At 30.1% G+C, this 25,245-nt stretch overlaps 7 protein-coding genes across 9 annotated transcripts in view; 2 read left to right on the top strand and 5 right to left on the bottom strand.

Annotated features, from left to right (window-relative positions):
* Window positions 1-100: 100 nt before the first annotated feature.
* Window positions 101-1,961, bottom strand: LOC145751634 (COP9 signalosome complex subunit 2-like). Its single transcript, XM_082567820.1, has one exon. The coding sequence runs from the start codon at window positions 1,921-1,923 to the stop codon at window positions 595-597; it is 1,329 nt and encodes a 442-aa protein (XP_082423946.1). The 5' UTR covers window positions 1,924-1,961; the 3' UTR covers window positions 101-594.
* Window positions 1,962-3,204: 1,243 nt separating this feature from the next.
* LOC145749771 (uncharacterized) lies at window positions 3,205-5,619 on the bottom strand. The gene is made up of 3 exons (XM_082565631.1): window positions 4,615-5,619; window positions 3,697-3,880; window positions 3,205-3,467 (listed from the first exon to the last, which is right to left on the bottom strand). Exons 1-3 carry the CDS (start codon window positions 5,617-5,619, stop codon window positions 3,205-3,207), a joined length of 1,452 nt encoding a protein of 483 aa, XP_082421757.1.
* Window positions 5,620-6,590: 971 nt separating this feature from the next.
* LOC145751636 (large ribosomal subunit protein uL24m-like) lies at window positions 6,591-8,922 on the top strand. Its single transcript, XM_082567824.1, has 6 exons — window positions 6,591-6,789; window positions 7,300-7,495; window positions 7,635-7,692; window positions 7,818-7,864; window positions 7,940-8,049; window positions 8,216-8,922. The coding sequence occupies exons 1-6, from the start codon at window positions 6,653-6,655 to the stop codon at window positions 8,394-8,396; spliced, it is 729 nt and encodes a 242-aa protein (XP_082423950.1). The 5' UTR covers window positions 6,591-6,652; the 3' UTR covers window positions 8,397-8,922.
* LOC145751638 (thiosulfate:glutathione sulfurtransferase-like) lies at window positions 8,228-10,305 on the bottom strand. The gene is made up of 5 exons (XM_082567826.1): window positions 10,167-10,305; window positions 9,952-10,090; window positions 9,689-9,834; window positions 9,217-9,367; window positions 8,228-8,953 (listed from the first exon to the last, which is right to left on the bottom strand). The coding sequence occupies exons 1-5, from the start codon at window positions 10,210-10,212 to the stop codon at window positions 8,902-8,904; spliced, it is 534 nt and encodes a 177-aa protein (XP_082423952.1). The 5' UTR covers window positions 10,213-10,305; the 3' UTR covers window positions 8,228-8,901.
* A 203-nt stretch (window positions 10,306-10,508) lies between these two features.
* LOC145751635 (uncharacterized) lies at window positions 10,509-12,607 on the bottom strand. Of its 2 annotated transcripts, none has more exons than XM_082567821.1 (5): window positions 12,350-12,607; window positions 12,145-12,201; window positions 11,932-12,027; window positions 11,427-11,661; window positions 10,509-11,311 (listed from the first exon to the last, which is right to left on the bottom strand). In XM_082567821.1, the coding sequence occupies exons 1-5, from the start codon at window positions 12,564-12,566 to the stop codon at window positions 11,146-11,148; spliced, it is 771 nt and encodes a 256-aa protein (XP_082423947.1). In that variant the 5' UTR covers window positions 12,567-12,607; the 3' UTR covers window positions 10,509-11,145. The 2 variants fall into 2 exon arrangements, with proteins under 2 accessions (XP_082423947.1, XP_082423948.1); XM_082567822.1 differs by having other exon boundaries at window positions 11,932-12,018.
* Window positions 12,608-13,681: 1,074 nt separating this feature from the next.
* Window positions 13,682-15,658, top strand: LOC145751637 (uncharacterized). Its single transcript, XM_082567825.1, has 6 exons — window positions 13,682-13,823; window positions 13,896-13,997; window positions 14,145-14,204; window positions 14,432-14,509; window positions 14,953-15,138; window positions 15,320-15,658. Exons 1-6 carry the CDS (start codon window positions 13,722-13,724, stop codon window positions 15,446-15,448), a joined length of 657 nt encoding a protein of 218 aa, XP_082423951.1. The 5' UTR covers window positions 13,682-13,721; the 3' UTR covers window positions 15,449-15,658.
* The window catches only part of LOC145751630 (uncharacterized), a 28,506-nt gene continuing 18,913 nt past the window's right edge, over window positions 15,653-25,245 (bottom strand). For both annotated transcript variants that reach the window (XM_082567816.1, XM_082567817.1), the window contains 25 exons: window positions 24,711-24,838; window positions 23,926-24,054; window positions 23,494-23,622; window positions 22,963-23,097; window positions 22,675-22,809; window positions 22,363-22,491; window positions 22,138-22,266; window positions 21,818-21,943; window positions 21,477-21,605; window positions 21,223-21,351; window positions 20,864-20,992; window positions 20,576-20,704; window positions 20,290-20,418; window positions 19,800-19,928; window positions 19,471-19,611; window positions 19,153-19,269; window positions 18,692-18,820; window positions 18,480-18,608; window positions 18,252-18,389; window positions 18,038-18,166; window positions 17,835-17,963; window positions 17,277-17,405; window positions 17,049-17,180; window positions 16,764-16,892; window positions 15,653-16,678 (listed from right to left, as the gene is read on the bottom strand). In XM_082567816.1, the coding sequence (XP_082423942.1) occupies window positions 16,464-16,678; window positions 16,764-16,892; window positions 17,049-17,180; window positions 17,277-17,405; window positions 17,835-17,963; window positions 18,038-18,166; window positions 18,252-18,389; window positions 18,480-18,608; window positions 18,692-18,820; window positions 19,153-19,269; window positions 19,471-19,611; window positions 19,800-19,928; window positions 20,290-20,418; window positions 20,576-20,704; window positions 20,864-20,992; window positions 21,223-21,351; window positions 21,477-21,605; window positions 21,818-21,943; window positions 22,138-22,266; window positions 22,363-22,491; window positions 22,675-22,809; window positions 22,963-23,097; window positions 23,494-23,622; window positions 23,926-24,054; window positions 24,711-24,838 (3,331 nt within the window). In that variant the 3' untranslated portion in view covers window positions 15,653-16,463. The remainder of the gene's footprint in view (window positions 16,679-16,763; window positions 16,893-17,048; window positions 17,181-17,276; window positions 17,406-17,834; window positions 17,964-18,037; window positions 18,167-18,251; window positions 18,390-18,479; window positions 18,609-18,691; window positions 18,821-19,152; window positions 19,270-19,470; window positions 19,612-19,799; window positions 19,929-20,289; window positions 20,419-20,575; window positions 20,705-20,863; window positions 20,993-21,222; window positions 21,352-21,476; window positions 21,606-21,817; window positions 21,944-22,137; window positions 22,267-22,362; window positions 22,492-22,674; window positions 22,810-22,962; window positions 23,098-23,493; window positions 23,623-23,925; window positions 24,055-24,710; window positions 24,839-25,245) is intronic.

Here is a 25,245-nt window from a genome sequence, read left to right as displayed (position 1 = left end):
CTGCTAAATTAACAAAAAAATAATTGTTAACGTATAAATTCAAGAAATAGTTACTACTTATATAAAAAGAAATTTGAAAATAAAAATAATTGTAATTGAGAAATTAATTGGGTTTTATACCCAATTCCAGGCTGTTGAAAAACATATTAAGATTTGTAGAATGTTGTTTTAAGAAAATATTGAAAGTACCATGCAATTTAACAAAAGCGTTTCAAAAATTTTAAATAAAGATTTTGTAAAGAACATTGAACTACAAATACAAAAAAAGGTTTCCAACTACAATTTTAAAAATCCAAATCAGATAGAAATTTCCATTTATGTTTAAAACTTTGAATTGAATCTTGCACAAGTTACAGTGTACAAATAACATGATTAAATAACTCTCAGAAACAAGAACAATATCACGAATACATTTTTTTAACCATTTACTAATCATAGCTGTATGATATGAACTTTCAATTATTATAACCCTTGTGAAAAATTGGTAAACACAAAAAGTAGTAAAAAAGTTATATATAGAACAGATATTATAAAACATTTTACAATGTCTTTAAAGGCAGACTTAAGAATGAAAGAAATTGATATTATTTTGAATTACAATAATCGATTTGAGATAACTTGATGTAAGGTGGATAACTGCTCAGTCCATTTATCTAACGCTCTATATCGCGCAGCACAAGTTAAGTTAGTTTGATCAATCACCAAGACCTGCTCTATTTCATCAATCCTTCCTTTAATTGTTCCATCCAAAATACAAGTCACCAATAAATTCTCTACTTCTGCACAATCAATGTTCAATTTCTTTGATATAAACGGGATTCGAATTCTAGTGTAAGGTCTTATTAGTTTGCATAAAACTTGGGTTCGCACGTTTCGTAACAAATCTTCAATATGTTCCCGGATGAATTGATCTTGCATAATATTAGCCCGATTTGTTGCAACGATCAATTCAAAAGCTGCAATGTCGTTGTTCTGATAAGCACTTACTAAATTTGTCATTGCTAATATATCAGGATCATTTTTATAAGGTTTTGCTTCTTGTGAGTCAAATGGATTAATCCCAGATTTCATTAGCATGTTTGCAAGCACTAGATATTTTAAACAAGTCGTTCGACGTGGGCTGCCTGATTCGTCATAATTTTTAAAAGACTCAAAAAAATCGGTGTGTGCTTTATCGTATTCACCTTCTCTTAAATGCATTTTTCCTCCACATTCTCTGATTACTCCCATCGTAAATGGATGAGGTATTGCAGACTTAATATGAAGTGATTGCTCATAAACATTCTTTAGTTTTTTGTTGTTTTTTTGAACTGTATACATCTGGATTTCGAGTGCATAGATTTCGAGCAACTGTGTTCCCTTTTTCATGTCATCTGTACCATCCTGATTTTGACAAGATTGATGTAACTGTCTTAAAATCTTTGCAAGTTTAATAAAATCTTCTCGATCAAAATACAATTTTCCTAACTTTGTGTTGGTCTTAAACCATAGGCGGTCATTCTTTGCATCTTTTAACGCATCTAATGTAGTCTCATAAAAATGCTGTAATAAATCCATCTGCTTTGAAGTTGAAATGTAATCAAGAATTGAGTTGATCGATTTTTCTGAGTAATTTCTCGTTACAGCACTTTTAATATAACTTAGAAGCTGTTTATATCTTGTCATCATTTCTTCATATTTTCCCAACTTAAAATTAATTTTTGTCATTTGTTTGAGCGCCTTAAACCCCCATTCGCCCTTCTGTTCCTCTAGTTCTAGAACTCTTTGAAAACTCTCTAGTGCAAGTTTATTTTCTCCGCCCTTTAAAGCCTTTGAATTATAATATTGATTCTCAAGGTCGACATCAGGTTCTGACGCGTCATCTTCCGAATATTCAAGATCATAATCTACATCACTATCGCACATAAAATCAGAGTCATCCATGTTTAAAAGTTACCTAATCCCTGAAAACTAGTCGAGGAAATTTCGTTTCATGTGTTGCTTAGCTCTTGAACATCTTCTAGCGGTAACATAATTTAAGACAAGATTTATAGATTATTTATACAAGTTTTTGTTTATCCTCGATAGTACAAAAATAATATTCTAAAACATTTTCTACTACTTAAAACTACCGTTTTTATAAAAAATTAAATTTCAATTACTAAAAAATATATATTATTATAAATCTTAATTAAAAAAAAAAATGTTACATTTTCATTAATTAGAATGATCTTTGCATTTGGAGGGAGCGATTAATAATTGATTTCGGTGTTAGTTAATTGTAAGAGCATGCAAAATTTGCAAGCACATTGGGTTTGCTTAAAATTTTAAATATTTTTGACTGTTGCATAAATAAACCGTTGTACTAAACCTAAATTTTTTATAATTTTTTTATATTTTACCGACGTAACTTTGGAAATATAAAAATTAAATTAAAATTTTCAATAAATTTTTTTTTCCCGGCGACCTGTTATTCAATTTAACTGTCCATTTTGAGTCACCTTTCTTGAATATTAATTTAATTACAGTATATTTATCAGGGCGCGCGAACCATGACGTCACAGCATCGGGAGATTATTTTAAAACGAAATTAGAACAGCACAGAGTAAATGAACATATTGAACTGAAAAAAGAGAGCCAAAATGAGAATTTAAGCTACGAATAATATCACAAGTTGCCTTCCAATCGATACGAAAAATCAATGCTGCAAAAAATAAGCAGCCTGTTCGGCCTAGCCGTGCGAAGCAGTCGCACTTTTAATTTTCTAATGCGTTCTTCTTTCTATTTTTTATCAATAAACACCCACGCGGTTTTTAGGGCTGCAGGATTACACAATACAACTTACAAACATTTCTACTTTAAATAAATTACAATTATTTTAATAGTTTTAACTAATTATAAATTCGCGAAAACGTGCTAATTTGGATCAACTTAATCATTGTCTACGAGGTTTTCCCGCAGTTTTTTTATTAATTTGTCAAAATCAAACATTAAATATGAGATAACAAAAATTCTTCCATATTTAAATAAATTTATATTGTTTTTTATATTTTTTAAGTTCTGCAATTTTTTATAGTAACTACAACTGAAGAATATTTAATAAGTTTTAATGCACAAACAAAAATGGAAACTTCACGTTATTAAAACAAATACATTCTTAAATAAAATTCTATAAAATTGTTTTGTTAAATATAATAATATAAATTAATTTAGAAGAAGTAAAATTCAATTAAATAAACAGTGATAATAAAAATTGTCTAAAAATATTATTAAAGAATAGAAAAAAATAAAGGAAGATAAAAGTAATGGTTTTGTTGCTTTCGAATTAGAAAAATTTGTTGTAAAATTCCTTAAAACGTTTTCTTCTGTAAAATTATTTAAATTATTTTCGTTTTCTATGATAATGTATTCGCTACCAAGGTAAATTTGATCTAAAGGAATGTTCAAACAATTATGATTGTCTTGTTTTATATTTCTGACCTTAAAACCTAAAAAAAATATAAACAAAATTTTAGGATAAGTTGAGAACAAATATAATTAATTGTGAATTTTTTATTAAACATTTTAATTAATTGTTAATGCGAAAAAGCTTAGTAAAAAACAAAAAAAATAGTTGTATTAGCAATATAAATCTAAAAAAGATAACCACAATATGATGTGTTTATATAAAAGTTAAAACCGAGACACTTTCTTTTATAGAGATGTAAAAAGTCTTACCATTACATATGAAAACTGGTTGTCCCCCCGCCAATTTAGTTTCATTAAAAACTCGAAAAAAAGGACAAGAAGCTTCAGTTGCAATACAACTTGATGCACATGGTTCTACTAGTTCTCTTGTACAATCTTTGGTTTCGCCATAAATTTGGTGCATTTCGGAGCATATCCATGCTTTATAATTCAACTGAAATACATAATTAATTCATGATAAGAAAATATGCAAGCTTGATATAGCTAGTAGTCTTCATTTATAATTTACTCTTTTCAGTATACAATTATCACTATTCACATTAAGGGTTTTTTAAAACAATATATTGATTATCAATATGAGAAATAACCTAGTCACAATTTGAAGAGGGCACTGTTTTATTGCAAATTTTTAATAAAAAAAATTAATTTATTACATTTTTTGTTTATAAAATCAAAATAGTTTTACCCTAGTTTATTTTTGATAAAATATTATAATATTTAACTTTTTTAATATACTAAAAAATAGTAAAACTTTATATCAACTAATACCATTTAAAAAAAGCAAACTTAACAAATTTTAGTGATTACAATCAAAAAATATATTCAATTTGATAAAGGTAATTAAATTATTATTCAGGTTATGTAATTTCCAAGCCAAAAAAATCAATAAAATATAAAGTTGCACATATAAATGATGCAGTCTTACTATTAACCCAGCTTCAATTCATGATTAATAATTCATGACTTGTTGTTATATTTAAGTAACCGATTTAACATCGATTCCACTAAAGAAAATTATTTGCAACGACTTGCTAGTTTATTTGCAAAAGTAATGCAGAAATGAATTTTTTTCTCCATTCTTTATTATGTTAATTAAATTATGGGTTGCCAATATAATAATGTTGCAAGCTTTTTTGAAATTTAATAAAGTATATTTGTTAAACTTACCAAACACTGCTGTTTTGACCAATTTATTGAATAAGAATTTGGCGTCGCATATTTTTCGATTGTGTCGTAAAATTGATTAAACTGAACCAAAGCCTGCTGGTCATTTTCTTTTATTCTTTTTAAATCTTGTTGACATTGCTCATACTGACAATTTGTAGCATGGTTTTGGCAATCATTGTATAAATTTTTATCTTTTAAGTTGATATTTAGCAATAAAAATATAGAAAAATGGTTGCAGAACAAATCATATTCCATTGAATTTAAAATTGATAAAGATACTCCACAATTATAATCCTTTAAATTTGTTCTTGTTTCTTCTGAATATGATCGAGTTGTCCCCAGAGTTAAGTTGTCTTTTGATGGAATAAATATATTAAAACACTTCGGTAAATTTGCACAAAATGATTCAGAATCACTGTAGGATTGTTTACAGTCTACTGAATCACGTAAAGTATGTTTTGTCGTAACTTTTGTCACAACATCTCTGTATGTTGTTTTATAGTTCATGCACTTCTCAGTCGTTGTGAGGGTATTAACAAAGGAGAGCACATGTAAAGGAAAACCAGATAATAACAACAGAAGAAAAATAAATCTACACCAGTAAGTTACGTTCTTTGAAATTAAAAGGCAAAATAAGTGAGTGACTGATTGTGATGCAGAAATAAAGTTTAGGTATTTATGTCTAACAGGAGGATACTTGTAGATTGGATTAGTGTTCATATATCTGTTATAATCCTCGTTTTTGGTCTGGTAAATCCTCTGTTTAGTACAAGAACATTGACAACTACAACTTATAGAACTATTGCACATTTTCTTTAGATAAATATCTTCCGAATCAACAATTTCTTCATCATTTTTTGTAGGAATAATTTCTTTATCTAAAGTGTTCTGAAAATCATTTTGTTTACATAAATAACTCTCAATCTCGATTGATGTTTCAGTATTCTCTGGTGATCTATAAGAATGTGCATTATAAGGTATTCTAGAGCAAACACAATGTATCATATTTTAACATTTCATACAATATTTCTAGAAGGCATCTGAAAGACAAACATTTTTTTTATTTTATAAAAATTATATTCAAAAATTAAAAGATAAGTATATGACTAGTAAAGTGTTATCCAATATTATAAATTGCTGTGCATTTGTAGTTATGTTAAATTGATATTATAAAGTTAAGTTCAAAGGAAACTTTGCTAAACCATTCAGCTTATCTGCTTATAGACTGCCTGGTTAAAATATAGTAATGTCTAAATAATTTTAAAACGTTATTCTACTCAAACAAAATTATTCCTTAACTATCGACCTTTTTTTAATTAGATCTATTTTATTATTTTATCAACGTTATTGATTACTTATGCCCTGCCAAAAGTCAAAGCTGTGAGTAAATTAAACATTCGTTATCCTTACCATCAACATCTGTATTCCTCACAAAATTTTGCTTTACTATTTTTAAATCTTTGTCGCTATCTAACGACGATGGCAACACCAACAAAAAAGCGAGAAAAAGTGGGCACAGAGAAAAAGTTTCTTGCGGTCATTTTTAGTAAACAGCAAAAATTGTGCGTACAAAAAGGTGGGATTTAAGGTAAACGAAATACAAAAAAAGGTAAAATTAAATGAAAAATAAGTAATTTTTATGTAAAGTATTTTATTTAAAATATTTTTTTAAAAGCACAAAATGTCGGCGTCGCAACATATTTGTTAAATATATTTATATTCTTTACTTTTTTGGCACGGATTAAAAGCACATTCCTATCGACCAATTGTTTTCTATACAATAAATTATATTTGCACATAAACTTTCTTTCCCCTTTTTAATTATCCTGTCTTTTAGTATTAATAATTTTTATTATTTATTAAAAAAGACCACAAACGAATTTCCTATAACCCCCTCCATTCCGTCTATCCGCGTTTATCTTCCTTCCAGGGTTGCCAAAGAAAATATTTATTAACGCATGACTGGCCTCACGTTATTTTGTTTTGATTTCAAAATTTAACAAAAGCTTCGTTTTATATTCTAATACTATTCGATAAAATGCGTTTTACTGCTCAGTTACTGCGAAGGGGCTGGCTACGATTTCCAGACGAACCTTCAGAAAGTGCAAAACTAATAAAATGGGGAAAAGTAAAGTGGAGAGATTACCAATCAAAATATATTGATCCGCCGTATTGGTACGTTTTACAAAGTGATTTTACTAACTTTAACACATTTTAACTTACTTTAACACCTTATAGTTGCCTTTTGATTTAAATTATTTTACATACATCTGGTAGCTTTTATTTTAGAAAACGCACCGGCAGCGTGGTGTAGTGGTAAGAACTCTTGCTACACCACACATGAGGTCATGGGTTCAATCCCCAATGATCTCATGCTGTAGCGCCCTTGAGTAAGGTGCTATAAACGGTATGAACTCCTGCTGAGCCAACACTTAATCAGTAGCATAATTACCAGGCAATTATAGTCTCTATAATATCCCAAACTGGCACAGGCAACTCGAGACTGGGTCGAAGTAACTTATGTTACTCTATGTTTAAGTCGCGCATTCGACTTTTCCACAACGAGGATAAAGATATATACAAAAAAAATAAAAAATACCTTTTAACTAAAAAGCTAAAATAATTTTAATATTTTTTATATAAAACTGCTAAAATTTTTCTACGAATATTTTGAATTTTATAAAGGTATAAATGGGGAAGAGAATCACCTTACAAACCTGAAGAACAGAACAAAATATTGGAAGGAAGATATGTTAATTGGTACCGATTTAATTACCATAAATTAAAAATGGTTCCACCAGATAAATGGTTGTTTAAAATTGGAGATAAAGTTGAAATTCTGGTTGGAAAAGATAAAGGAAAACAAGGGGAAATTGTTGTGGTAAATTAATGTATCTTCGTTAATAACAACAGCAAAAAGTTTGAATTTTTAAATTTAAAAGTAATACCCAACTTCGTATGATGTAGTTGAAGTGTTTCTGTATTTATTTATTAGAGTAACTTATATTTTAATAACTTAGGCTCATCCTCAAGGAAATGTTATATTTGTTGGTGGATTAAATTGCGAACATAAACTGGGTAATTAGTTTTTATTTCAAAACATATTTTAAATTATTAAATTTGTGAACATGGTTTCAAAATTGCTTTATAGTTTTAACATTCAGAATCAAAATCATAAATATAAAAATTTTGTTGATTTTTAGAACAAAATAAACTTCAAAAAATAGAGAAGGCATTGCAACATCATGAGGTTAATTTAAATATCTGATTTCAACAATTTAAAATAAAGATTTTCTTATTGCATTAAATGATTTTTTAATCCTAGGTACAACTACTAGATCCTATTGATTTAAAAGCAGTTGAAGTTGAGTTTCGAGTAAATGAGAAAGGAGAACGAGTTCGTGTTTCAACTAGAAGTGGGCATTCGATACCATGGCAAGTTAAACCTTATCTTGCTAACAATTATTTTTTTACCCCTTTTTTTTATCAAAAAACCTAACAACTTAGATGTATTTAAAAGTGTAAACAACAAATTTTTGGCTAAACTTTTTAAATTTATCTCAAACTTAATTTCTTTTAAAAAGATTTAAATTTTATGTAGGCCACCGGAATTATTATGGGATGGAACAAAAAAAGACGAATTTAAATGTGGGGATAAAGACACACAACAAGATATCGCCCTCGAGCGGTCATATCTCCCGACAATGGAAAGTTGGGAAGACGAGTTAATGAAAATTTTTAATGTAAAAGATCCTCCAAGGAAGAAAACTTATTGGTATTAAAAAAACAAACCTTAAAACAAATTGTTGTTAATAATAAAATTGGCCACAAATTAAACAACTTCTTTGTAACCATCAAGTTTTCAAGACTTAAACATTGTTATCCATTATTTAGCTGTAAAAAAGTCTAGTTATTTTAAAAGAAGAAAATTTTAGTTGCAACTCCTTATCTATATTTTTATAAAACACTAAACATGTTAAAAACATTAAACCAATAAAACATAAATACGAAACAAAACAACAATAAAACCAAACAAGAAATAAATTATGTGTAACTTTAAAATGTGTAAACTGTAGTTTAGATAAACTAGGTTTATTTTTTTTAATTTTACAAGTTACCAGATTCATTAAATATCTAGCTACCAACTTAAGTTTTATGTATATACATGATATCCGCAAAAAAAACAAAAAAGTTGTGTATAGGTTTATGTACAATTTGTGTATTTGGTGTTGTATTGTGTAGTAGTACGTTGTGTAAAAAAGATTGTAACTTAAGAGTTAGCAATATTTAATTCTTATTATCAACCCAACCCACCCATCCATGTGGAAAGTGCCTTGCCCTAGGAAAGGTAAAAAAAATAATCAATTCTGTTTTTTTAAATAAAAAAATAATCAACTAATAAATTTACCTAATTGAAACTAATACAAAAAAATGAAATAGTTAATATTAGTCTTTAATATGGCAGCAAAATACTTGGCTTCACTACATGAGGTCCTGGGTTCGATCCCCAGTCTCAAATTGTAGCACCCTTAGGTAAAAAACTATAAAGGGTTTAAAAAAATTATGGTTTGTCTATAGCTGTTGATAAAACAAGCTTCTTACTTGGAAAATCCTTGTTCTACGGCAGTTTGTAAAGCAATTGTGCTTCGTCTTCCACCATGACAATAAAACACGATATCATCACTGTATTTATTGGGTTTTTCCACCCCATATTTGGAAAAATATTCTTTTTGAGGAAGTTTTAGAGCACCATCTTAATTTGTAAAATAATATTTATCAACAATAAACTGTGTTTATGTGCCGTGATTGTTAAATAGTTAACATTAAAAAACAAAATGTATTGTTAGCTATTGATATGTTTATTTACATTTTACAAATATTTGACTGGTTTTTGAAAAGCTAACAAAAGGCTATATTTGCAGAGCAAACATTACCTGCTCTATTTGACAAACAACATGGAAAACTTTGCTGTATAAATCCGTAAGTTGTTTATACCAACTTGTTCAACATAATAAGATTTATAATAAAAGATTAATACAAGTAGATGAGAAGATATTTAATAAGATATATTTACCTATTTCATCATGTGGAATATTAACCCAGTTTTGGGTTTTTATTATTCCATCTAAAGTTTCTTGCTGAGTTCTTACATCAATTACAAAAACTTTATTTTCTGGTAACTTTTCTTTTAACTCATTGACTGATATTACATACTGCTCTCTAAAAACATATATCATTCTTAATTCACGAATAAAAATGTCAGTAAATACTTAAAAAAATGTATAAAATCATCTTAATTTGTTAACACAATTTTTAAATAATTAAATTGGTTCTGACCTCATATCAATTGTATCGTCAGAAAATTTTGCTTTTTGAAATACTGATGTCGTATTTTTACATAGAAAACCTCCATTTTTTGTTATTTCAACAAACTGGTTTTGGTTTTGCAGATGGCTGAACTGCCGTATTGCTGCACCTAATTTCAAAAACGTTAGTCAAGGAATATCAGAAAAGGCAAATAAATGCAAAAATATCAATAAAAATAGAGTTACCTGAATTTTTGGCAAGTTTAAGTAACGCGTAAATTCGACTTGCCATTTCTCTAGAACTACTACATTAATCTAACTTAACGAAAGAAAGTTATGCGTTTTATAATCGATAACAAAACCGCCATCATTACGCATACGTTTCCTTTTAGTTAGGAAATAACCTATCGCAATGTAAAGTATAACAACCTTTCCCTATTACATTAAAGTCAGAAATTCATTTTCTCCCAGAAAAAATGTAATTTTTAACCTCTAAAATTAAGGTTTTATGTATCACAGATTTCAACCTAATTTTGTAATATTATTTGATATGTGGAGTAGTAGAATTTGATACCAAACACTTTTATAATAATCAGAGTATTTATTCATATTTCCATCAAACTGATGCATCAATGGATTTAAAATTCCAAATTAAAAGAAATTACAACATGCACAAAATAATTTCTAAGCCAGTGTCAACAAAAACAGTCTACAATTTTATGCTTTGCTAAAAAAATGCACCTAATTAATTATAAACATACTACAAATTAAAACTTCAGGTGATTAAAATATTATTCTTATTATCCGTAACTTAAACAATGTTTGAAGTAAAATATTACTTTGTTTTTTCATGCTATTATTTACAAATTATCGTAATATGTACAAATCACCAAGCTTTAAAAAATAGACAAACAGACAAAACTACATAATCAACACACACAATATTAGGTTGCTCTTTTCATCCAACGAAATAATTCAACATTTTAAAACTTAAATCTAAATAATAAAAACCATGCTTCTAAAGTAAAAATATACTCGCAAAAATTCACCCCCCTTTTTCATACCCCCTGAAACCCCATAAAAACACGCCGTCACAAAAAATCTACTTTTTATACACAAACACTCTCTTTCTACATAACATTTTTGATGGCTCTTCAATTTAATTTTGTAATTAGTGTCCGGCAACCGATATTTTGCGTAGCAACCATGTGTGGCCCGGTTGGATTTAAGAATCGTTTTCCTGCTGGTCGTCTTCGTCTTCTTCATCATTACTTGCATCGTCACGACGACGCTCAGTGCAGTCACGAGCAATGTGGCCGACCTCACCACAAGTGTAACATTCATCGTTGTTGTTAGGGCAATTGCGAGCAATGTGACCTTCCTTCTGGCAACTAGGTAATGAAATTTTCAAATAAATTAAACCCATTTTTTCGGCAGATTTTAAAAAGTATTTTAAACCAGCTATTTTGATTAAAACTGTGACAAAAATCAATTAAAAAATGTTACCGATAGCACGTCGCATTGGGACAATGAGCTTGAATGTGATCTGTGCTATGACAGATGTAACATTCTTTCACCCCTGCCTCCCTGCGACCCTGGTAACGACTTCCTCCGTCATTATTTCTTTCATATTCTTCTGTGCAAGCTCGAGCCAAGTGACCAGGTTTACCGCATCGATAACATTCATTATCTTCAGGACAATCTCGTGCCAGATGACCTTCTTTGTGGCAGTTGTAGCATGCTGTATAACAAAAAATAAAAGTTATTTTGTGGCACAATCGTTTACAAAACTCTACATAAAAAAATTGACAAAGAATAGTTTATTCACTGTTTCTACTAATTAACCATAAAATCGCAAACTTAATTGATTTAGAGGTAAGAGGAATTGATTTAGATGTAAGGACATTTTGATTTAATTATTAAAACTTACAAATACTATTAGGTAAAAAACACATAAAATCAAAATTGGAGGGATTATCATAGTACTACACTACAAAGCAACAAAATCTACCATTTTGATCTGAAGAACAGTCACGAGCCATATGACCAGCCTGCCCACATCTGTAACAATAATTATTCGACCTTCGTGGACGATCTTCTGGATCACCTTCAGAGTTAAGAAATTAAAATTAAGAAACTAAAATAAAACGTTGCTATGGGAATAGTAAATAAAATATATTGAGTAATAAAACCTATATTTAGTTTTAAAAATAAGATAAATTACTTGACAGGTTGCATTCGCGAGCATAATGTCCTTTTCTTCCACAGTTGAAGCAATTATCTGTTAAGAAATAAAGATTGAAAAAGTTTAAAATATTACAAAAAAATATATTTTTATGCAGAAATATGTAGAGATTGATATAAAAATTTAATTCATAAAAAGCTTAAATTTTAGAAAATTGAAAACAGAAACGAGAAAAAAAACTGACTATCTGATCGGTATCCTCCACGTCCACGCCCTCTACCCCCTCTTCCACGACCTCTGTAGTAACCTCCGCGACCTCTGCTAGGGCGATAACCCCCTCCTTCCTTCTCGGGACAGTCTCGTGCAAAGTGACCAGGTTTCTCGCAAGAGTAACAAACTTCGTCGCTGTTGTTGTACCTACGAGGCTCGTAACTATCTCTATCGTCCCTAATATCAGGCATGTTTACAACTTGTTTGTTTATTTTAATAAAAAAACTATCAAATTTTCTAGAAAAATTAATCTCTTATTAATAACATATTAAAGCATAAGGTTGAATTGTGCTTAAAAACATTCCTTTTATATTGGGTTGTGAAAAAGATATTTGCTTTGCTTACTAACGATAACTCTGCGTGGTAAAAATGCTCATTCATTTTTGGGTCACGTGCTTTAATAAAAAGTACAAAATGAACATATCTGCATATTTAGTACAAAACTAGCGATTTTTTTTATACATGCAACTGAACAGACTAACCATTATAAGTATCTTATTAATACATTATGCCCTGAGGTTGATTTATTTTTGCTTTATACCTTAAAATGTAGCAAATAAAAACGAATTTAATTGAATCAAAATTCAAAATCTATTTTTCATCAAGACCGCACCGCACTAAAAAATTTACTATTTTTTGATGTTGCCAATAAAGTTTTATTAAAAAAATTTAATCATTAATTTATATTTTAATGTTACTTAAGCTAAATAAAACAATTGAAAAAATTATTAGTTTTTAAGTAATTATCCATACAGTTCATAAAAATTAACGTCATTTCAAATTACATTGTAAAAACTAATTTTCAAATTTTTTTAATTTTTATCTCGGCAACTCTAAAATAACTGATTTTTCTAGGCTATTTAAGTTATCCTCTTTATAAAGTTAGTTTCGAGTAAAAATTATTATTTTTTTACAAGAAAATGCTGTTTAATAACCCTATTATTAAACAAATTGTATATTATCCTTTTGATTCTATAAGAATTTATGTATTTTTAAGTTTAGCTAACAATAATAAATAATGCTGAATAACTGTTATCATGTTCTTGTATTTTGTTTTTGTAACGATGAATAAAAAACCACAGCCCGCAACTGAGATAGGCTATAAGTAAAAAAATATAAACATACAATTCAATATCGCGTACATAAAGAGTTAAAGATATTTGTAATTTTAAAAGAAACGGTCAACAACCAAAACAAAGGAGTTATATCATTACATCAGTGGTTTCAAATTACTTTTGACATGAGATAATTCTAAAAAGGGAGGAATGGTACAAACTGTTGACAACTTTTTAATTATAACTAAATGAGCGAAGTAAATTCAAAGGAACTAGCTGTAGCACAAGATAATGGAAAGTCCTAAGCTAGAAGCAATTAATCCAACAGGCAACCGAATGTATCCGCTAAAACCAATTTCGCATTTATATAAACGAATTATTCTAATCTTATCGGTGAGTTTAGCGTATAGCAAAGCATTAGAGCATTTGCATAGTCATATAAACACTTGTTTTATTACTATATAGATCTCTGAAGTAGTACTGGGACTTACAAATATTGGCATAGGGGCATCTTTCAGTTTTCAAAGCACATATCTCACCGCATTTTGGGTTATTGGAGGAATATGGGTAGATAGTTTATTTAATAAAAAATTTGTTATTTAACATACTTATAACTAATATCTGTTTAAAAAATGTGGTTTTACAAAATAGTATTTAACGCTGCTTTAAATAAATGATTTAGATAACATAGGTATATCTTTTTTATATTTAAAGATTTCGATAACTGGATTTATTGGAACATTTTCGGGAACAAGATTTTCAAATGCTTGTTTGGTAAATATGTTTGATATATTATAGCCTTATTGTGTGTATTCATGCAACTTTTGTGTATTTGCCTTTTCCTAGAACTTATCACCACAAGCTATATGTACTTTATATATATAAACTGATATAAAACAAAAACTAAACTTCATAATTTTCACTATTTGTTTTTTAAGCACAGTCAATGCATTAAAATATAAATAGTTTTTTATGATAATTATTATTTCATTCTGATTTAGATTAATACGCATATGTCATTCTGTATTACTTCTGCACTCGGAGGCGCAGGGTTATCATTTATTGGATTTTATCAATCAGTGAGTTTGGCAAACCTTTTTAAATTATTCCAAAAATAATAAGTTTTTTTTTTTTTTTGTATATATCTTTAACCTTGATGTGGGAAGGTCGAATGCGCGACTTAAACATAGAGTAACATGAGTTACTCCGACCCAGTCTCGAGTTGCCTGTGGCAGTTTGGAATATTATAGAGACTATAATTGCCCGGTAATTATGCTGCTGATTAAGTGCTGGCTCAGCAGGAGTTCATACCGTTTATAGCGCCTTACTCAAGAGCGCTACAGCTTGAGATCAGTGGGAATTGAACCCACGACCTCATGGTAGTGTAGCAAGAGTTCTTATCACTACACCACGCTGCCAAGTATCTATATATTGTAAGTAAACTGGCATCAATCTAAATCTTAAACCAGGGTTAAGCCTTATAATGACGCCTATATTTATTTAATTGTTACATGATTTTTAGAGTCCGTTTCACCTAGAGCTTTTCCCTGTTTCTCCACTTTTACTGCCCGGTGACCCCCGCTTATTAGCACTTGGTGTACTCGACTGCTTCGTGGTTTTATTTTGCGTGATGAGTGCATCGTTTTGCTGCGCAGTAAACTCTGCATTGGGGTATAGTGGAGCCTGTGGTGGATGTGTTTGTGTACAGGTAAATTCTAACTTTATTCAAGTGAAATATTTTTCCTAACATCATATTAAACAAACTAAAATTTTATGTTTGATAATACATATGATATTTGCATAACAATACTGGTGACTGGTCAGCAATATAATTCACAGCCTGTTAATCTAACCAGTATTTAAGTAGTAATACATTTTAATCTATTTAGATGGAAAAGCAGCCTCGAACTGAAACTGACCAACCAGCAGCCGAGAATTTGCCGCCAACCCGGCCTTACAACAACACGCATCTAATACCGCGTGTTACTCAAGTTAAATATACAGCAAACCAGGCTTAAACAAAACACTGTTTAACTTACTTAAAACTGTACCATTTAAACCAATATTTGGTTACAATAGGCCTAAAATGTACGGCAAATTGTGTATTAAACAGCACTATATAAATACTGCCTTTCACTTGCCGATATTTTTATTTAAATAAACTTTTTATTTCTATATTACTGTATATGATTATTAACTGTTTCAAAATGTAAATTTTCAAGTTGGAGCTGGTTGGTTTATTTGTTATATATTGGCAAACATACAGCAAAAAGTTGGGTGGACCATTAATGTAAAATGCTGAGAATATTTATGAAAAATAAATATACGATGTCTATGTACATTATAGCGGTTTTGCGCTATCGTCAGATTGTTAAAAACTAACACTAAAAAACATTTTTTAAGTCCAAATAACCAAGCTTTACGTGGATTTAACTAGAAGTACATTATATACGAGTTAACGAACGTCAAAAAATTAACCTAAAGTGAAGATTGGTCTATTTGTCTAATACTGGAAAGCTACAAAAGTTTGTAGTTAGTTAGGTAAAAGGAAACGATTCTGCTTGGCCTTGTAGAATGCCTTTTGTTATGATCTCAAAGTTGAAACGGAACTTTTGGCGAAATTTACATAAACGAGAATAAACAAAAAAGAAAAAAAAGGCGCAACTTGTGACGTAATGAAACGTGATTGCAACGTCACAAATAAAAAACAAAAAATATTTCGCGATTGTCATCAAATGTTTTCTGAATGTTTTTGGCACAAAACATTTAAGTAATATGGCGCATTGGATCAGATTTTATGACGTCACAAATATAAAAAAGAAAAAAAACATGATCACCATAAAAATAAAATCATACATCATGACGTCATAGCGATTAAAAACAGCAAAAAACTTCGCATTGTGACGTCATAATAAAAAATAAGATCATTTGATGTGACGTCACGGTGTAAAAGAAAATAGCGTGACAGAGAGGAGGCAAGTAGAGCAAAAGGGCGCCCCCTAGCGGACAGAATCAAAGAGGATAAAGTGGGAATCAGGTGCTTCGGTTTTGGTGGTGGGTTTTATATTGAAATCTGCCCCCAGACTGAGTTGTCTGATACGAGGTTCGAACCCGGGTCATCTTCACGCGGCGGTGCGTCGCAGATGACGTAATACGCTGGCTCATTCGGGCGTGACCGGAAGACTGGGACCGGGCGTGACCGGAAGTCTGGGTGTTATAACCATAACGAAGTTGGGCTCGGAGTCCAGCTGTGACCAGAAAATTAGGTGTAAAAAAATAAAAAAAAAAACGTCACTAATTATTAATTAAAAACAAATTAGAAGCGGTACTTACCAGTTTGACAAGTTGCACCCAACCAACCATTATTACACGAACAAGCCCCATTGTTCGGGTCACAAATTCCTCCATTCTCACACTGACAATCGAACGAACAACCAGGACCATATTTACCAATACTACAAACTAATAACAAAAAAATTGATTAATAAAAAAAATAATTTAATTAATAATAAACCAATTCAAAAATGCTACAAAAGTATTAATTTTTTAATTTATTATATAATTATCAGTTATTTAATTTTCTTTAAAATGTTTTAATAAAAAATCTTGGTTTTTTACTTTGTTGGCAACTTCCGCCCCAATAACCAGCTGGGCACGAACAAGAACCATCTATGACGTCACAAAGAACACTATCATCCCCACAATTACAATTCTGAAGACAGTTTACCCCGTATTTGCCAGATGGACACCCTTTAAAAAAACAAATTTTAGAAACGTTTTAATTTAATTTAAAACTTTTAAAAATATCACAAATATGAAAATTTTTAGTCAAATTTTTTTTTTTACCTAATTCGCACTGAAGTCCGTGCCACCCTGCCTCACATTGACATTGTCCGGTCACGTGATCACAATTCAATGAGTTCAAACAATCACACTTGAGGGCGCAATTTGCACCAAAGAAACCGCGAGGACAAACTGGAAACCAAAATTAAAATCAATTTTTGATTTATATTTGATTATTTATTTTTTTTTTAATTTAGGTATTGTGAGACCATTAGTTTTACAATTTTTATTAAATCAAATCGGAAAACTAGCAAAAAGCTACAACGAATAGCAGCGTGATGTAGTTGTTAACACTTGGCTTTACTACATAAGGTCCTGGGTTTGATTTCCATTGCTCTTATGTTATAACGCCTTTTAAGTAAGGCACTATAAACCACACAAACTCCTGGTGACCCAACACTTAATCAGCAGTTTAATTTTCGTCGATTATAATCTATATAATAAACTTGCAAAGACAACTTGAGACTGGGTCGGGGTAAATGATGTTGCTTTATGTTTAGGTCGTGAAGTCGACTTTCCCACATCGAGGATAAATAAATAAATACTAAAAAATAAACTTACTTTGATCACAGCTAACTCCATAATATCCAGGTGAACATTGACAGAATCCGTGGAATCGGTCACAAGTCCCGTTCAAGTTACATTCACATTCCAACCCACAATTTGGTCCCCATGTGTGAGAAGAACATTCTAGAATAAAAATAAATAATTACAAAGAACTTTTGATTAAATTAAAACAAAAAATTAGAATTTCGATATTTTACCTTGATCACATTGCGGTCCAGTCCAACCCAATCCACAACTACAAGTTCCGTCTATGACGTCACAGACCCCATTGTTTTCACATTGGCAACTACTCGTGCAATTCACTCCCCAATTCCCTGGTGTACAGCCTTGAAAAAAATAATAAAAAAATTATAAAAAGTTTTAAATAGTTACATTGCTACTAAGCAACTATTACGTCATAATAGAACTTACTTGAGTCGCAATTCGGCCCAGTTTTGCCGGCCGGACAAACCAGAGTTTTACAAACTCCGGTCACGTGATCACACGGGGAATTTCCCACACAGTTACAAGTCGATCTACAATTCACACCATAGAAACCCTCTGGACAATCTAGAATAAAAGATGATAAAGTTATGGTGACGTCACAATTTTAGAAATAGAGAATTTTTGTTTTTTTAAAATTAAATTTTTTGAACTTACTTAGACTGCAAGTAGGTCCGGTATATCCTGATGTACACGTGCACGTTCCCTTTGTGACGTCACAAACTCCATTGTTTTCACACAAACAATCAACTTCGCATCCATCACCGTAGGTTCCTTCTCGACATCCTGGAAAAAAAAAAAAAATATTTAAAATCTGTCTTCAAAATAAAGTTGACAAAAATGACGTCACAATCTAGAAAAACACTTACTCTGTCTACAATCTGACCCAGTCCACCCAGGAGAGCAAGTACAAACCCCTGATGTTGGGTCGCATTGGGAGTTAATTCCACACGAACAGATTCCTTCGCAATTATCCCCATGTCGACCAGGGGGGCAAACTAGAATAAAAAAATGGGGTTCATAAAATATTAAATAAAAATTATTTTTCAGAACTAAAATATAACATTTGGGGTTAATATTAATATGACTTAACCAAATTAATTTTTTTACCTAAAATATGTTTAAACATATTTCTTAAAGGATTGTAAAATAGACAAATAAAATGCATAATGCAAAAAGCAGAGAAACTCATTTAAATATAATTATAAAACTTTTATAAAAAAAAACTATTTATAACACTTTTTGTAAAGCTCAAAAATTTAGGAATCCAAAATTCTTTATCTTTAATAGTTTTTACATCTTACAACTGTTAATTTGATTGTTAACTTACCAAACTGACAACCAGATCCAGTGAACCCAGATGGGCAAGAACACTCTCCAGTAATATGATGACATGGTTGACCAGTTCTACAACTACATCTCTGCTCACAATCCAATCCAAACAAACCTGAAATATAGTGGTGTTAATTAAAATACAAAATATCTATTAAATTATTCTTAAAATTTACTATTAATATTGTTTTAATACAGTCAGTAAACGATGTTATTTATAGTGCTAATCCGTCCTAAAATTTTCTGATAATATTGATCCAACATAGCAAGCTTAGTATTAAAAAAAAAATTAATTTGCTATTAGTGGGATTCGAACCTGCGATACACGGTTTGTTGCATTTTGATCCTCTCCATCCTGCGTCGCAGTTACATCTTCCAGTCACGTGATCACAGCCATGTGCGTTCTCACAATTACAAGTTTCCCGGCATTCAAGTCCAAAGAATCCATCATCACAACCTAAAAAGTTTAATAATTTTTAATTTATTTTAATTAAGTGTTTTGGATGGGTTTTAAGTAGATTTTATTGTTTATTATTTATTATTCTTGTAGTGTACAAAACTGCATAAAATTATTCTTAAGATTGAACATTTAAAAAAGTTCTACAATAAGAAAAGATAAAATTAAAGACAGAAATAAAAACTTACGAATCTCACAACTAGGGCCCGTCCAACCAGGTCTGCATGTACATTGTCCATCCATGGAGTTACATCTACCCCCGTTATAACAACTACAAGTTGTCGTACATCCATCTCCATATGTTCCACTTGAACATTCTAAAAGTTAAAGGTTATATAGCTTTAAATGTAAGTTCGTTATATAGTTAAACAGCTGCATTTTAACTTATTCACCAAGTTACTATTATAGCATCTAAGTTATGTGCACCACAAACGGTATTTATTTTAATTTTGAAGGTCCATGAATGGGACATAGTCCATTACAGTTTGATGTATTTTAATCTTAATAAAAAATCAAGCTTATAGCTGGTATATCATTCCTGGCAACAGGCTAAAGGGTTTCAGGTTCGATCCGCACCAATGCCACACTATTTACCCTTGAATCTGACATTTCTGGATAGCTCGAAACACGTCATAACCCACAAAATATAACAAATTTTTTTAAACTACATGAACCAACCTAATTCGCAAGCAACTCCCATCCACCCAGGCTCACAAATACATTTTCCCGTGTATGGATCACAACCCCGCGCATGTCTGCATAAACAACTTCGCTTACAACCTGCTCCGAAGTATCCTTCCGCACACGCTGTAAGTAGATCGTAAAAAATATTATTCCGCACAATTAAAAACTCTCGCCTTTTTAAAATTACAAGTAATTAAAAATTACAAAAAATTTAACAATTAGCAATTAAATTTTAATTACCATAATTTTAATTGTTTTTAATTCTAGAATGAAAACTTACGTCTGTCGCATCTAACACCGTGGAAACCTAATCCACAAACACATCTTCCGGTCACGTGATCACATTTCGCGCCATTTGCGCATTCACATCGGTTCGTGCAATTCTCACCGTAAGAGAATTCGTCACATTCTAGAAAAAAACATAATTAATTTAAAAAATAATTATTTTATACAGGAAAAAACCTTTGCAATAGAATTCTTTAGTAATTTTAATTATAAATTACATTCTATAATATTTTAATTTTAACATCAGTTGTCGTTAGCTGGGATTCGAACCCTGGGTACTTACGTTGGTTGCAGTTTTCTCCGACCCAACCTGGTGGACAGAAACATTCTCCGGTCACGTGACTACATTTGGCGCCATTTCCACACACGCAAGTGTTACCACAGTCTAAACCGAAGTAACCGTCCGGACAGGCTGAAAAATAAACAAAATTTTTTGAAAATTTTTGAATTATTTTTTTTCCTTAACTAAATAATTTTTTATTAAAAATTATTTAAAAATGATTTTGTTAAAATTGCCTCTTTAATGTCGAGAAAAAAATTGTTCTGTTTGATCAAAAATTAATTTCATTTATTCTATTTAATTAAAACAAATATAAAAATTAGTATTAATTTATTATTAGTAACTTTTTATACATTTGTTACCTCTATCACAATAAGTATTCCTCCATCCCGGAGAGCAAGTACAAGCCCCACTTATTGCGTCACAAGTGGCCCCATTCTGACATTTACATTTATGTTGGCATTGTGGGCCATATCTTCCATCCGCACAAGCTTAAAATAAAAACAAATTGTTTAAATAAAAAATATTAAAGTTAAAAAAATACCTTTTTATGCTTTTAGTTTTTTAATCTTTTTTTTTAATTTTAACACATTTTTTATTATAAATTATTTTTTACCTTCTTGGCACCGTTTTCCTTTCCATCCGGAAGCACAATTACAAACACCGTTTATTGCGTCACAAGGTTCATTGTTCTCACAATCACATCTCTCTGAACAACTCGCTCCCCAATATCCCAATCCACAAGCTAAAAAAAAGACTTTAATTAAACAAAGATAAAAGTAAAATAATTGAATTTTAGGATATTTTGATTAAACCCTCGAGGTTGTGTGTTCAATACCAACTGCTGGCATGTTGTTGCACTCTTTAGCGGACAATACTTATGTAAAAGAAGGTCATATCAAGGTTAAGTTAAAGTTTGATAAATTAAGCAAATAAATTGGAAATTAATGAACTTACTTTTCTGGCAGTGTAAACCAACGAATCCAGGCTTGCAAGTACAACTTCCATCAATTGGATTACAATCTCCAGTTCCACAATTACAATTTAGAAGACATCTCATTCCAAACTTACCTACTGGACAACCTAAATACACATAAAATATTAAATTTAAATATACACATTTAATTTATCCTTGCAGTTGCCAATTTAAATTTTAAAAATTTAAAAAAAATTATTTAATAGAGTCCTTACGATTACATTTAAATAAAGTAGAAAAAAACTTTAAAAAATATATTTTTAAAAAACTTTAAAAAATATATTTTTAATTTTTGACTTACTTTCAGCACAATCGCTACCATAGTACCCAGCTTTGCATTGACAAACCCCAGTTATGACGTCACAAGTTCCATTGTTGAGACAGGAACACGTGTTTGCACATAGAAGTCCCCAAGTGTTATGTTGGCAATCTGAAAAAAAAAAAAAAAAAAAAAAAAAAATAAAAATTTAAATTGTATTCAAATTTTTTTTTGAAAAACAGGTTTTAAAATATTCTAGAATTTTACCTTCTTCACAAGTGGGTCCCCTCTTTCCAGGTCCACAAATACAACTTCCATCAACTTTATTGCATGAACTTCCCATCGAACAACTACATATTTCCAAACAATTTAATCCCCACGTTCCTTCACTACATTCTGTTAAGTTAAAAATAATAATTTAGAAAATTGGAAAAAAATTGAAATAATTATTTGTACATTTTTTTAGATTATAAGGCTTTTTAATTAAAAAAAAAACAAAGAATCAAATATACTAGTTAAAAAAATATAAAAACTCCTTGTATAAAAATTTAAATATTTAAAGGAGTTTTATGTTCTTACGTTTTGTGCAATCTCTTCCCCTGTATCCTGGGGGGCATTCCCTTTTACAAGCCCCAGTCACGTGATGACAATCCACTCCCTCGTCACATCTACATCTCTTCGAACATCCCTTTCCGTACGTTCCTTCCGCACATTCTGTTACGTCATAATAAAGCAATTATTCAACAATTCCGTCACAATAAAAATTATTTTTATGATATGACATTGTATTGAGGAAAAATAAATGACGTCACTATAGCGTGATTTAAACCGATATGACGTCATTATTACATCATAGTAGTTACTCACGTGATGCACAGGTTTCGCCAGTGTATCCAGCTTTACAAATACAAGATCCAACTTTTTTGTCGCACTTCGAGGTTTGGTTCTTTACACATTCACATTTGTTTCTACACATCATCCCATAACTCCATGCTGGGCAAGCTATTAAAAGAGGTTGAAGGTTGAGTTAATATGAGGCTTGGTGGTTATACAGATGGCATTAAAAACAAATATAATTGTGTTCAATCGCGTTTTGAAACTTTAACAGAATCGATAAAAACATTGAAACCATTTGATTTTATAGATTTACATTTATTTGAAATTTAAAATAATAGATATTTGTTTTGCCTATATTATTTAAACCAGTAATAAATAGTCTGTCCTAAAGTCTTTTTTTATTTGTTGTAACATGGTCGGAACTTGCCACTAATATTTACCCACAAACTGCAATTTTTTTAAATTTTGTAGGCCTGTAAATTCAACTTTTATATATATCCTCCACTACTTCTCCTTTATATATACATTTCTCAAATACAGTACATGATATATATAGTTTACCTCTGTTACATCTTCTTCCATATCTACCAGGGTTGCAGAAACAAACTCCCAGAGTTCGGTGGCATCTTACTCCCTTCTGGCATTTACATTTCTTACCACAACTTCGTCCATACATTCCTGCTGGACAACCTGAAGTCGAAGAAATAGGGATAATTAAAATTATAAAAACAAGTACCCAAATTGGTTTAAAAATATTTGTTTAATTTAATGTTTATTTTACCTTTTAGGGTTCATACTAATTTTAAAAAAAGGGAATTTATTTTGACAACAAATCTAATATAAATCATATAGGACTAAAAAGAACAGGTATTTAAATTAAAAAAAAAGTGATTTTTCTGTCTAAAAAATATCAAAAAAAGGCATTTTATGTGCAATTTAGACGGTTTAAGTGTTTACCCCAAAAGGTAAACACTTTAATTTAACAGTGTTTACCTTTCTCGCATCTTTTTCCGAACACACTTTTCGGGCATTTACAAACGCCAGTCGTTGGATGACAAATTCCATCGTTCATACATTCACACAAACTTGCACAATTTTCACCATAAGTACCAGTTGGACAAGCTGTAAAGTGAAAAACGATATTTTAATAAAGTATATAGATGCATAAATTTATAATACATGTTATATAATTTAACTGTAGAAACCTAATATGGTAAAGAGTCTAACATGCAAAATAAATACTTAAAATAAAAATTAAAAAATAAAAAATTTAAGTAAATGTTTCGAAAAATTAACTTAAAATTTTATTTTAAATCATTTTTTGCTATATTTTTGGAATAAAAGCATTGCTGTATTGACTAAACGACGTCAAAAATAATTTTTACATTTTTAAACATTAACCCACAGGTTACAACACTGTGTTATTAGTTTAGCATTTATCTTATATACCATAGTAAACATTTTAATACTACATAATGTCAATACATACACCCCTTCAATAAACATACAAACTTTTACGTTTGTAAATATTACAACATTTCTAATATTAAAACAGTGTTATATGACGTCATAACACCAAGTATTTGACCTTAAGGATGAACGACATTTAAATATATACGTAACATGAATGTTAAGGTTACTATTAATTATAAAATAAATATTATTTAAATAAATAAAATCTGGAGAAATAACATGTTATATTGTTAAGTAAATAATACCGCACCTAGAATAAAACTATTATGACGTAAAACTGCATACCAATATCACGTCACACTTACTTTGGTTGCAAGTGAGTCCAGCGTATCCAGCATCACAAACACATCCGCTTCCTTCGTCGTTACATCTTCCATGTCTACAATCTGAACATGAATATTCACAATCTGAACCAAACTGACCAGCCTGACATCTTAAATATAAATAAAATTTTAAGTTAATTAATACATGTTTAGTATTGCGCTATAAGATGTCTGTTATTGTAATGTAGGAATTAGCAATATTAGTAGATTTTCTGCCCCACAGGCTTTATTTTAGTTGTCCTAAATTGGTCGCTACTTTTAACTTACATTTGCTTGAGATCTTTTACCCCGCAAACCACGAACGGCAGTTTTTTTAATTTTAAACCCATTGTATTGGACATGTATAAATATTTTAATATATCGTCCACTAAGCTCTTTTATATATAGATTTATGGTAGGTCTTAATATTATTTCTATAGTAAGGTCAGTTAACGCTAGGTTTTCTTAATTTTAGCTTGTGTGATAATCGAAATAATTACTTTATATTTTTATAGAAAATCACTTTAGTAATTTTTTA

Source organism: Corella eumyota, chromosome 4, assembly GCF_963082875.1.
Source record: "Corella eumyota chromosome 4, kaCorEumy4.1, whole genome shotgun sequence".
In the NCBI taxonomy this organism is placed as follows: domain Eukaryota; kingdom Metazoa; phylum Chordata; class Ascidiacea; order Phlebobranchia; family Corellidae; genus Corella; species Corella eumyota.
This window is presented reverse-complemented; position numbering and strand designations above follow the sequence as displayed.